Below are 13,328 nucleotides of genomic sequence, written 5' to 3'. Positions count from 1 at the left end.
AGGTCTTTTAGAAACACTCCATCCACAGTCGTTCCCATAAAGATTTTAATCTAAAATGCAACAATGTTGGCTCAATGGTTGAAGACATGCCTAACCTGATCTCTTGTGGCTGTTATTGGAGTAACTTTATAGTAATATCTAAGGGAGATGCTACTCTGTATGGTATAGAGGCTATTTTACACTGTAGGCACTGGTGGAAAAAGTACCCAATTGTCAAACTTGAGTAAAAGTAAATATACCTTAATAGAAAATGACTCAAGTAAAAGTGAAAGTCACCTGGTAAAAAACTACTTGAGTAAAAGTCTAAAAGTATTTGGGTTTAAATATACTTCAGTATCAAAAGTAAATGTAATTACAAAAATATACTTAAGTATAAAAAGTCAAAGTCAAAGTACAAATAATTTCAAATAGCTTATATAAAGCAAACCAAAAGGCACAGCTTATTTATTTTTTACAGACAGCCAGGGACACATTCCAACACTCAGACGAAGCATTTGTGTTTAGTGTGTACGCCAAATCAGAGGCAGTAGGGATGACCAGGGATGTTCTCTTAATGCGTGAAATTGACCGTTTTCCTGTCCTGCTAAGCATTCAAAATGTAACAGGTACTTTTGTGATTCAGGATAAATGAATGGAGTAAAAAGTACATACTTTTCTTTAGGAATGTAGTAAAGTAAAAGTAAAAGTTGTCAAAAATATAAATAGTAAAGCAAAGTACAGATACCCCAAAAAACTACTTAAGTAGTACTTTAAAGTATTTTTACTTAAGTACCTTAAACCACTGACTGACAGGTGAGGTCTAACAATTTCAACCATATGAAATTGATCATTTGAACCATCAAGAAGAAATGCACATGCAAAATATCTTCCTTATGTCTCAACTAGTAATAGCTAGTTTACCTTTTTTGTAGCATTCACCAAATCCTCTTCAGTTTTCTCTCTTATACACATGACAAGCTGCTCATTAGTAGTGTAGTCACACTCTGCCAGGTTAGACATCATTATCATCACCTACAGTGAGGGAAAAAAGTATTTGATCCCCTGCTGATTTTGTACGTTTGCCCACTGACAAAGACATGAGCAGTCTATAATTTTAATGGTAGGTTTATTTGAACAGTGAGAGACAGAATAACAACAAAACAAATCCAGAAAAACGCATGTCAAAAATGTTATAAATTGATTTGCATTTTAATGAGGGAAATAAGTATTTGACCCCCTCTCAATCAGAAAGATTTCTGGCTCCCAGGTGTCTTTTATACAGGTAACGAGCTGAGATTAGGAGCACACTCTTAAAGGGAGTGCTCCTAATCTCAGCTTGTTACCTGTATAAAAGACACCTATCCACAGAAGCAATCAATCAATCAGTTTCCAAACTCTCCACCATGGCCAAGACCAAAGAGCTCTCCAAGGATGTCAGGGACAAGATTGTAGACCTACACAAGAAAGCACATATACATGCCCATCTGAAGTTTGCCAATGAACATCTGAATGATTCAGAGGAGAACTGGGTGAATGTGTTGTGGTCAGATGAGACCAAAATGGAGCTCTTTGGCATCAACTCAACTCGCCGTGTTTGGAGGAGGAGGAATGCTGCCTATGACCCTAAGAACACTATCCCCACCGTCAAACATGGAGGTGGAAACATTATGCTTTGGGGGTGTTTTTCTACTAAGGGGACAGGACAACTTCACCGCATCAAAGGGACGATGGACGGGGCCATGTACCGTCAAATCTTGGGTGAGAACCTCCTTCCCTCAGCCAGGGCATTGAAAATGGGCTGTGGATGGGTATTCCAGCATGACAATGACCCAAAACACACGGCCAAGGCAACAAAGGAGTGGCTCAGGAAGAGCACATGAAGGTCCTGGAGTGGCCTAGCCAGTCTCCAGACCTTAATCCCATAGAAAATCTGTGGAGGGAGCTGAAGGTTCGAGTTGCCAAACGTCAGCCTCGAAACCTTAATGACTTGGAGAAGATCTGCAAAGAGGAGTGGGACAAAATCCCTCCTGAGATGTGTGCAAACCTGGTGGCCAACTACAAGAAACGTCTGACCTCTGTGATTGCCAACAAGGGTTTTGCCACCAAGTACTAAGTCATGTTTTGCAGAGGGGTTAAATACTTATTTCCCTCATTAAAATGCAAATTAATTTATAACATTTTTGACATGCGTTTTTCTGGATTTTTTTGTTGTTATTCTGTCTCTCACTGTTCAAATAACCCTACCATTAAAATTATAGACTGATCATTTCTTTGTCAGTGGGCAAATGTACAAAATCAGCAGGGGATCAAATACTTTTTTCCCTCACTGTAGACATCAACTGGCCACATAGAGTTGTTCAAACATCACATAGCATTCCAAACTTTTATATAATTTATTGATAAATCAGTAAACAGTTTGAACTGATTCAAATCATGGTGTGTTGTCAGTCATATGCAGATTTGCCTTTGTGTTGATGATTTGTGAGACAGTGTCACGCCCTGACCTTGAGAGCCCTGTTATTTCTCTAGTTAGTTTGGTCAGGGTGTGAATGCTAGATAATCTAGTTTATCTATTTCTATGTTGGCTGGGTGTGGTTCCCAATCAGAGGTAGCTGTCGATCGTTGTCTCTAATTGGGGATCATACTTAGGTAGCCATTTTGCCTACCTATGTTGTGGGATCTTGATTCTGTTTGGCTTGTTGGATGGTTAGCCTCTTGAACTTCACGGTCTGTTGGATTTAGTTATTTAGTTGGTTTTTATAATAATAAACGACCATGTACGCATACCACGCTGCACCTTGGTCCGATCCTTTATACAACAAACGTGACAGAAGATCCCACCACATACGGACCAAGCAGCGTGAACAGGAAGAGCAGACAACATGGACATGGGAGGATATTTTGGACGGTAAAGGATCCTGGACTTGGGAAGAGATCCAGGCAGGTATGGATCGCCTTCCTTGTGAGCAGACGGAGACAGCGAGGGAGAAAAAACGGCGACTCAAAAGGTCCCGATCACTAAGGAAGCCTAGTCCAGCTCCGGTCAGCTGCTTCACTCCAGTGCCAGAGCAGTCCGCTCCACCGGTGCCTAGTCCAGCTCTGGTTATCTGCTCCCTAACAGAGCCGGGGCAGTCCACTTCACCGGTGCATAGTCCGGGTCCGGTCGTCTACTCTCCCCCCATGCCGGAGCCATCCGCTCCACCGGGGTCTTTGCCCCAGTCTGAGGTCCTGAGCGCTCTGGAGCAAGTTTTCATCAAGGACCTCTCTGTACTTTGCTCCGTTCATCTTTCCCTCGATCCTGATTAGTCTCCCAGTCCCTGCTGCTGAAAAACATCCCCACAGCATGATGCTGCCACCACCATGCTTCACCGTAGGCATGGTGCCATATTTCCTCCAGACGTGATGCTTGGCATTCAGGCCAAAGAGTTCAATCTTAGTTTCATCAGACCAGAGAATCTTGTTTCTCAAGGTCTGAGAGTCCTTTACGTGCCTTTTGGCAAACTTCAAGCGGGCTGTCATGTGCCTTCTACTGAGGAGTGGCTTCCGTCTGGCCACTCTACCATAAAGGCCTGATTGGTGGAGTACTGCAGAGATGGTTGTCCTTCTGGAAGGTTCTCCCATCTCCACAGAGGAACTCTGGAGCCCTGTCAGAGTGACCATTGGGTTCTTGGTCACCTCCCTTCTCCCCCGATTGCTCAGTTTGGCCGGGCGACCAGCTCTAGGAAGAGTCTTGGGGGTTCCAAACGTCTTCCATTTAAGAATGATGGAGGCCACTGTGTTCTTGGGGACCTTAAATGCTGCAGAAAAGTTTTGGTACCCTTCCCCAGATCTGTGCCTCAACACAATCCTGTCTCGGAGCTCTACGGACGTTTCCTTCGACCTCATGGCTTGGTTTTTGCTCTGACATGCACTGTCAACTGTGGGACCTTATATTGTCAATTGCTGCACCAATTGACAAGTCACCTCCATGAATCCAAAAGAACAACTGAGCAGGATAAAAACACATAATCCTTTTATACATTATTCCAATAATTTAAAAGTTATATATCCAGAAATGCTATTATAAGACTTAAGACATTATAAGGGGGTCATTCATGTTAAAGCAGTTTTCCTGTTAGTTACCAAGTTTCTTCTTTAAACAGATATTGTATAACATGTTAATAAAACTGTTAATGTATAACTTACAGGTAGTTTTCCGCATGTTGCTGCCTCTTTAGGTGTGTATACATTAAGATAAAGACAATAATCTGACACGTCTGTCAGGTCGTATTCAATGGCTATTACATTTACCATGTGTTGAGAAATAACTGGATCCTGAATACACCTAGAAAGAGAGACTGAGAGAGACTGAGAGGTCTCTCTGTCAATGCCATATCGGTTAGCACTCCATATCCAATGAAACACATTGTAAAAAGTGGGACGGCACTGTTGTTCATCTGAAGTGCTTTTTCTCATTGGTATGATCCAAAATTACGCTTTGGTTCGTTCACCCTATTCAATTTGTCTGAAATCCCCCCCAAAATGTTTTTTTTTTTTATTGAATGAAAGCTTCTAAATTGCTTTCAACATCTCATGTACATTTGCATTGTATAGCGGTGGGAGCAATGTAGCGGCGGCAGCCTATCAGAAGAGTTGGAGGCGCAGCCTATTGGGGGTGTGGATTTCAGGCTGTTCTTTTTGGCCACCCGTAAGAGTGAATGTCATTCCAGGTGATGTGTTCTTTATTTTTTATTTTTTTGAATATATGTTTACTGCCAGCACTGATATAAAGGCGAAAGAAACGCACACCTATTTAGGCGAGGTGCTGGCTGACTGCGCCGCACACTCTTGGAGCTCAGATGCAGTAATTTAATATCCTAATAACCAACGTTTCGACAGACAAGCTGTCTTTATCAGGGTATAATCATACTGCCAGCACTGAATCTTAACCAAAGAGGAAAAGTAAGCTGATTGTTGAAAGAAATAGGTTGCAACTTGAAATATAGGTTTGTTACTAATCAAATACATATATAACAGTTGGCATTGAATCATGTATTTGGTTTCAACAAATGTCTTTTTTTTCTCATGTACTTGTAACCTGTTGACACAATTGGTTTTTAGGTTGATCCAAAGAGTAATTTTTTACAGTGCAGAAGTACAAAGGTTAAACCATCTGACATGTGAGGTTGGCGTGTGCCGTCCCTCTCTGGCTCCCATGGCTCTGCAGGTTGTGGGGCAGCCAGGCGCAGGGGACCCACAGGTGGATGGGCAAAGGGTATCTCCAAATACTGCTGCACCATCTGCTGTATACCTTTCACAGTCATGTACTCACCCTGAACTGTTACAGGAGGGGGTTGCAGTTCCGGAACGACCCACTAGGTGTCATCCTCCGACAACCTTAGGCACCTCCTCACTCACAGTCTGGACTAATCATTATCTTATTGGTGTCACCTGTGTCTACCTGTTCACCTGTGTATTTATGCCCTCACTTCCCTGTGTTCCCTTGCTCAGTTTTCTCTGCTATTTTCTCTATGTCCAGCAGTACTACGCAGTGTCTGATCGGAGACCTATGAACAGGTACTTGAGAAGTGTTCTCCCTGTTTCGTTATTTGTTTCAGTCTTAGGTAGTATTTTGTCTGTCAGCCGGTTTTTGGAGACGTATTTGTTCCGCCTTTCTTTTATCATGATATGTCCGTTATATTGTATTCTGGCTTCGGGACCACCAGTAAAGATCCTTGTTTCACCATCTCTGCCTACTGTATATCCTGCACCGCACCTGGGTCACACCTCACACCAAACCTTACACTGATTTCTTACCTGTTGTGCCCAGCGAAGCACCTAAAAAGACTATAGTCAGGTACACGTTAAGAAGTGTTGTTCACATCATGGCTGTGTCTTTGGAAAGACAGACAGACACTCAGTTTACATTCAAGCAAATACCCCTCCCTACACCAAGTACCTGCCCCTGAATGGGTACACACACACACATTGATTTAACTTCTGTTCCACTAGACCCTGCCCTAACCGCCTACAGCCCAGCATACAAAACAACAGTCTTTGAACAACACGCTTAATGAAGCTATTCAGGGATACCTGAGTTGTCGAAGAGCTGGTTTACTCCGACACTTCAAGGACTTTAAAAGAAGGGATGTAAAAAAATAAGAAAACATATTTGCTGGAGTGAGCTTGGTCAGAGTTGGCAACTGTATTTCATGGTGATAAGGTCCGGTGATACATGAAGGGACAAATAAGTTACATTACAGTAGATTGCATTTAATCCTCTTTGCCTCTTTTGACAATAACAAACCTCTTTACTTGGGTTTTATCCTTTAGTGAAGCACTGCCCTGTATCTCACTGCAGATTTGCAGTATAAACCAGCTTTGCCCTTGTAACCTTATGCCAGTTTTTTGACCAGCTGGTGTTCATAGCAATGCTCAATATCCTTTGGGTTTAGTGTACTAGTCCTGAATGACTTTCTGACTGTCTTTTTCTACTGCTCTCTGTTGGAAATGTTACTAGACTAGATAGTGCTATTTTTAGTTGTATAGTTTATTTGCACCATGATTTAAGCATAAGGCTCTTAACTATACCCAGAGCCACTTCATGCATGCTGCCGTGCCACTATATATATAACATCACACGTAATGCTGTCTGGATTAGGATTTTGTCAGAGACTGCCGCAACATACTATGTGACCAGTATAAATCACAAGTTTGAAGGGCAGGCAGTGTGTGGCTGACCAGGTCAAAGAAAGCTGTTATCCATGGAACTTCAACACTTTAATGTCAGTGGAACAGGTGGTAACAGGTAAATGCATTCTGATTTATATCATTTACATTACATTACATTTACGTCATTTAGCAGACGCTCTTATCCAGAGCGACTTACAAATATCATTGGCTTTGTGTTCTTAAAGGTTTACTCCTTTTCTTCACAAGATTGTCTTACAAGTTAAATATTTATAGTGGACATAGTGATATATTGAACATTGTCTTCTATTGATATATATATTTTTTAAACCATGTTATAATTTTTTTAATTAAAAGTAACATAATTAAGCACCTTCACTTGTTCCTCTCTTTTAAAATCTCTCCATTACTTTCAGTAAAAAAACAGAAGACAGTGGAACATGTCAATGCATGAGGTTTCCCCATCAGAGGTGTTTTGTGCTTCTCCTGGCTGTGGGGATCCTGGTGATCTTCTACGTAACCACCCTCTTCACTCTTCATACAAGCCAGACCCCACTCTGGCTGCTAGGAGGTCAGGATCTAACTCCTCTCTCTTATACCAATGAAAATGAGGAGGAGTTTTTTTCACCATACCATGTAGCCTACCCACAGAAATATCAGTTTGTCCTGGATGAGCCTCATGAGTGCCAGGACCGCAGCCCCTTCCTGCTTCTGATGGTGCCAGTAGCTCCTGGTAATCTGGTAGCCCGGGAGGACATCCGGAGGACTTGGGGTAAGGAGAGCCTGGTTCTGGGCCGGGCTGTGCATCTGTTCTTCCTGCTGGGCCTGCCCAGTGGAGCAGGGGCACAGAGGATGCAGGAGGAGGTGCTGCTGGAGAGCCAGGAGTACCATGACATGCTGCAGAGTGACTTCCAGGACAGCTACTTCAACCTGACCATCAAGACCATGGTGATGCTAGAGTGGCTTGCCTCTCGCTGCCCCGGCGCCTCCTTCGCTATGAAGATTGACTCTGACATGTTCCTCAACGTGCACAACCTGGTCAACATGCTGATAGACCCAACCACACCAAAGCACAACTACATCACTGGGAAGTTCAGCCAAAACACACAAGTGGTGAGAGACAGCACCTCAAAGTGGTACATTCCCAATAAGGTTTACCCCAGTACCAAATTCCCTCCCTACCTTTTGGGAAATGGTTATGTCTTTTCCATAGATCTTCCTGAGAAAATAGTGGAAGCATCCAAACAAGTCCGTGCCATATTTTTAGAGGATGCCTACCTGGGTATGTGTCTGAGCTATTTAGGGATTGCAGCCAGTTACCCACCTAACTCTGCCCTCTTCAAGCTTTCCATGCCCTACACTCACAATCGCTGTTACTACTCTACTGTCATCACTACTGAAATGGACCGTGTGAGTGACCTGCTGCGAGTCTGGGAGGACTTACAGAGACCTGGCACTCCCTGCTGAGAACGATGAACAACTCTTAAAGCTTTGAATCCTTACCCTGCTAATAATCCTTATAAGTATTAAACACACTATATGTAAGCACATGCACACAAGTATTTAAAAAATAGGTAAGCACACGCACACATACACACACACTCACACATACACATACACAGACACGCACTCACACACACACAGACTCTGGCATCACGGTATCATTGTATAATTCACTCAGCATTTTAATTTCATTCTAAAGTAGTAACATGTTATTACACAGTAATTACCATATGATATGACCAGATAATGTTGTTACAATAACAGCATTACTACACAAGTAGAAGAGCAACGTAATGTGAAGTGTTACCGATCGGTCTTGCCAGTATCATTTCTCATGACTGTCTTAAATCCAAACGGTAATGTGTGATCTTAAAGACACCTGTATAAAAGACACCTATCCACAGAAGCAATCAATCAATCAGTTTCCAAACTCTCCACCATGGCCAAGACCAAAGAGCTCTCCAAGGATGTCAGGGACAAGATTGTAGACCTACACAAGAAAGCACATATACATGCCCATCTGAAGTTTGCCAATGAACATCTGAATGATTCAGAGGAGAACTGGGTGAATGTGTTGTGGTCAGATGAGACCAAAATGGAGCTCTTTGGCATCAACTCAACTCGCCGTGTTTGGAGGAGGAGGAATGCTGCCTATGACCCTAAGAACACTATCCCCACCGTCAAACATGGAGGTGGAAACATTATGCTTTGGGGGTGTTTTTCTACTAAGGGGACAGGACAACTTCACCGCATCAAAGGGACGATGGACGGGGCCATGTACCGTCAAATCTTGGGTGAGAACCTCCTTCCCTCAGCCAGGGCATTGAAAATGGGCTGTGGATGGGTATTCCAGCATGACAATGACCCAAAACACACGGCCAAGGCAACAAAGGAGTGGCTCAAGAAGAGCACATGAAGGTCCTGGAGTGGCCTAGCCAGTCTCCAGACCTTAATCCCATAGAAAATCAGTGGAGGGAGCTGAAGGTTCGAGTTGCCAAACGTCAGCCTCGAAACCTTAATGACTTGGAGAAGATCTGCAAAGAGGAGTGGGACAAAATCCCTCCTGAGATGTGTGCAAACCTGGTGGCCAACTACAAGAAACGTCTGACCTCTGTGATTGCCAACAAGGGTTTTGCCACCAAGTACTAAGTCATGTTTTGCAGAGGGGTTAAATACTTATTTCCCTCATTAAAATGCAAATTAATTTATAACATTTTTGACATGCGTTTTTCTGGATTTTTTTGTTGTTATTCTGTCTCTCACTGTTCAAATAACCCTACCATTAAAATTATAGACTGATCATTTCTTTGTCAGTGGGCAAATGTACAAAATCAGCAGGGGATCAAATACTTTTTTCCCTCACTGTAGACATCAACTGGCCACATAGAGTTGTTCAAACATCACATAGCATTCCAAACTTTTATATAATTTATTGATAAATCAGTAAACAGTTTGAACTGATTCAAATCATGGTGTGTTGTCAGTCATATGCAGATTTGCCTTTGTGTTGATGATTTGTGAGACAGTGTCACGCCCTGACCTTGAGAGCCCTGTTATTTCTCTAGTTAGTTTGGTCAGGGTGTGAATGCTAGATAATCTAGTTTATCTATTTCTATGTTGGCTGGGTGTGGTTCCCAATCAGAGGTAGCTGTCGATCGTTGTCTCTAATTGGGGATCATACTTAGGCAGCCATTTTGCCTACCTATGTTGTGGGATCTTGATTCTGTTTGGCTTGTTGGATGGTTAGCCTCTTGAACTTCACGGTCTGTTGGATTTAGTTATTTAGTTGGTTTTTATAATAATAAACGACCATGTACGCATACCACGCTGCACCTTGGTCCGATCCTTTATACAACGAACGTGACAGAAGATCCCACCACATACGGACCAAGCAGCGTGAACAGGAAGAGCAGACAACATGGACATGGGAGGATATTTTGGACGGTAAGGGATCCTGGACTTGGGAAGAGATCCAGGCAGGTATGGATCGCCTTCCTTGTGAGAAGACGGAGACAGCGAGGGAGAAAAAACGGCGACTCAAAAGGTCCCGATCACTAAGGAAGCCTAGTCCAGCTCCGGTCAGCTGCTTCACTCCAGTGCCAGAGCAGTCCGCTCCACCGGTGCCTAGTCCAGCTCTGGTTATCTGCTCCCTAACAGAGCCGGGGCAGTCCACTTCACCGGTGCATAGTCCGGGTCCGGTCGTCTACTCTCCCCCCATGCCGGAGCCATCCGCTCCACCGGGGTCTTTGCCCCAGTCTGAGGTCCTGAGCGCTCTGGAGCAAGTTTTCATCAAGGACCTCTCTGTACTTTGCTCCGTTCATCGTTCCCTCGATCCTGATTAGTCTCCCAGTCCCTGCTGCTGAAAAACATCCCCACAGCATGATGCTGCCACCACCATGCTTCACCGTAGGCATGGTGCCATATTTCCTCCAGACGTGATGCTTGGCATTCAGGCCAAAGAGTTCAATCTTAGTTTCATCAGACCAGAGAATCTTGTTTCTCATGGTCTGAGAGTCCTTTACGTGCCTTTTGGCAAACTTCAAGCGGGCTGTCATGTGCCTTCTACTGAGGAGTGGCTTCCGTCTGGCCACTCTACCATAAAGGCCTGATTGGTGGAGTACTGCAGAGATGGTTGTCCTTCTGGAAGGTTCTCCCATCTCCACAGAGGAACTCTGGAGCCCTGTCAGAGTGACCATTGGGTTCTTGGTCACCTCCCTTCTCCCCCGATTGCTCAGTTTGGCCGGGCGACCAGCTCTAGGAAGAGTCTTGGGGGTTCCAAACGTCTTCCATTTAAGAATGATGGAGGCCACTGTGTTCTTGGGGACCTTAAATGCTGCAGAAAAGTTTTGGTACCCTTCCCCAGATCTGTGCCTCAACACAATCCTGTCTCGGAGCTCTACGGACGTTTCCTTCGACCTCATGGCTTGGTTTTTGCTCTGACATGCACTGTCAACTGTGGGACCTTATATTGTCAATTGCTGCACCAATTGACAAGTCACCTCCATGAATCCAAAAGAACAACTGAGCAGGATAAAAACACATAATCCTTTTATACATTATTCCAATAATTTAAAAGTTATATATCCAGAAATGCTATTATAAGACTTAAGACATTATAAGGGGGTCATTCATGTTAAAGCAGTTTTCCTGTTAGTTACCAAGTTTCTTCTTTAAACAGATATTGTATAACATGTTAATAAAACTGTTAATGTATAACTTACAGGTAGTTTTCCGCATGTTGCTGCCTCTTTAGGTGTGTATACATTAAGATAAAGACAATAATCTGACACGTCTGTCAGGTCGTATTCAATGGCTATTACATTTACCATGTGTTGAGAAATAACTGGATCCTGAATACACCTAGAAAGAGAGACTGAGAGAGACTGAGAGGTCTCTCTGTCAATGCCATATCGGTTAGCACTCCATATCCAATGAAACACATTGTAAAAAGTGGGACGGCACTGTTGTTCATCTGAAGTGCTTTTTCTCATTGGTATGATCCAAAATTACGCTTTGGTTCGTTCACCCTATTCAATTTGTCTGAAATCCCCCCCAAAATGTTTTTTTTTTTTATTGAATGAAAGCTTCTAAATTGCTTTCAACACCTCATGTACATTTGCATTGTATAGCGGTGGGAGCAATGTAGCGGCGGCAGCCTATCAGAAGAGTTGGAGGCGCAGCCTATTGGGGGTGTGGATTTCAGGCTGTTCTTTTTGGCCACCCGTAAGAGTGAATGTCATTCCAGGTGATGTGTTCTTTATTTTTTATTTTTTTGAATATATGTTTACTGCCAGCACTGATATAAAGGCGAAAGAAACGCACACCTATTTAGGCGAGGTGCTGGCTGACTGCGCCGCACACTCTTGGAGCTCAGATGCAGTAATTTAATATCCTAATAACCAACGTTTCGACAGACAAGCTGTCTTTATCAGGGTATAATCATACTGCCAGCACTGAATCTTAACCAAAGAGGAAAAGTAAGCTGATTGTTGAAAGAAATAGGTTGCAACTTGAAATATAGGTTTGTTACTAATCAAATACATATATAACAGTTGGCATTGAATCATGTATTTGGTTTCAACAAATGTCTTTTTTTTCTCATGTACTTGTAACCTGTTGACACAATTGGTTTTTAGGTTGATCCAAAGAGTAATTTTTTACAGTGCAGAAGTACAAAGGTTAAACCATCTGACATGTGAGGTTGGCGTGTGCCGTCCCTCTCTGGCTCCCATGGCTCTGCAGGTTGTGGGGCAGCCAGGCGCAGGGGACCCACAGGTGGATGGGCAAAGGGTATCTCCAAATACTGCTGCACCATCTGCTGTATACCTTTCACAGTCATGTACTCACCCTGAACTGTTACAGGAGGGGGTTGCAGTTCTGGAACGACCCACTAGGTGTCATCCTCCGACAACCTTAGGCACCTCCTCACTCACAGTCTGGACTAATCATTATCTTATTGGTGTCACCTGTGTCTACCTGTTCACCTGTGTATTTATGCCCTCACTTCCCTGTGTTCCCTTGCTCAGTTTTCTCTGCTATTTTCTCTATGTCCAGCAGTACTACGCAGTGTCTGATCGGAGACCTATGAACAGGTACTTGAGAAGTGTTCTCCCTGTTTCGTTATTTGTTTCAGTCTTAGGTAGTATTTTGTCTGTCAGCCGGTTTTTGGAGACGTATTTGTTCCGCCTTTCTTTTATCATGATATGTCCGTTATATTGTATTCTGGCTTCGGGACCACCAGTAAAGATCCTTGTTTCACCATCTCTGCCTACTGTATATCCTGCACCGCACCTGGGTCACACCTCACACCAAACCTTACACTGATTTCTTACCTGTTGTGCCCAGCGAAGCACCTAAAAAGACTATAGTCAGGTACACGTTAAGAAGTGTTGTTCACATCATGGCTGTGTCTTTGGAAAGACAGACAGACACTCAGTTTACATTCAAGCAAATACCCCTCCCTACACCAAGTACCTGCCCCTGAATGGGTACACACACACACATTGATTTAACTTCTGTTCCACTAGACCCTGCCCTAACCGCCTACAGCCCAGCATACAAAACAACAGTCTTTGAACAACACGCTTAATGAAGCTATTCAGGGATACCTGAGTTGTCGAAGAGCTGGTTTACTCCGACACTTCAAGGACTTTAAAAGAAGGGATGTAAAAAAATAA

The 13,328-nt window shown here is 43.4% G+C and overlaps 1 protein-coding gene across 1 annotated transcript; it reads left to right on the top strand.

Moving 5' to 3' along the window:
* Positions 1-7,098: 7,098 nt before the first annotated feature.
* On the top strand, positions 7,099-8,115 carry LOC311136736 (beta-1,3-galactosyltransferase 2-like; the record flags this gene model as incomplete). Its single annotated transcript, XM_084171005.1, has 1 exon — positions 7,099-8,115. One exon carries the CDS (start codon positions 7,099-7,101, stop codon positions 8,113-8,115), a length of 1,017 nt encoding a protein of 338 aa, XP_084027131.1.
* Positions 8,116-13,328: the final 5,213 nt, after the last annotated feature.

The sequence above is a fragment of the Coregonus lavaretus genome (assembly GCF_964263955.1).
Source record: "Coregonus lavaretus genome assembly, chromosome: 11".
Taxonomy (NCBI): Eukaryota; Metazoa; Chordata; class Actinopteri; order Salmoniformes; family Salmonidae; genus Coregonus; species Coregonus lavaretus.
Note: the sequence above shows the minus strand (reverse complement) of the source record. Positions and strands in the feature narration are given on the sequence as shown.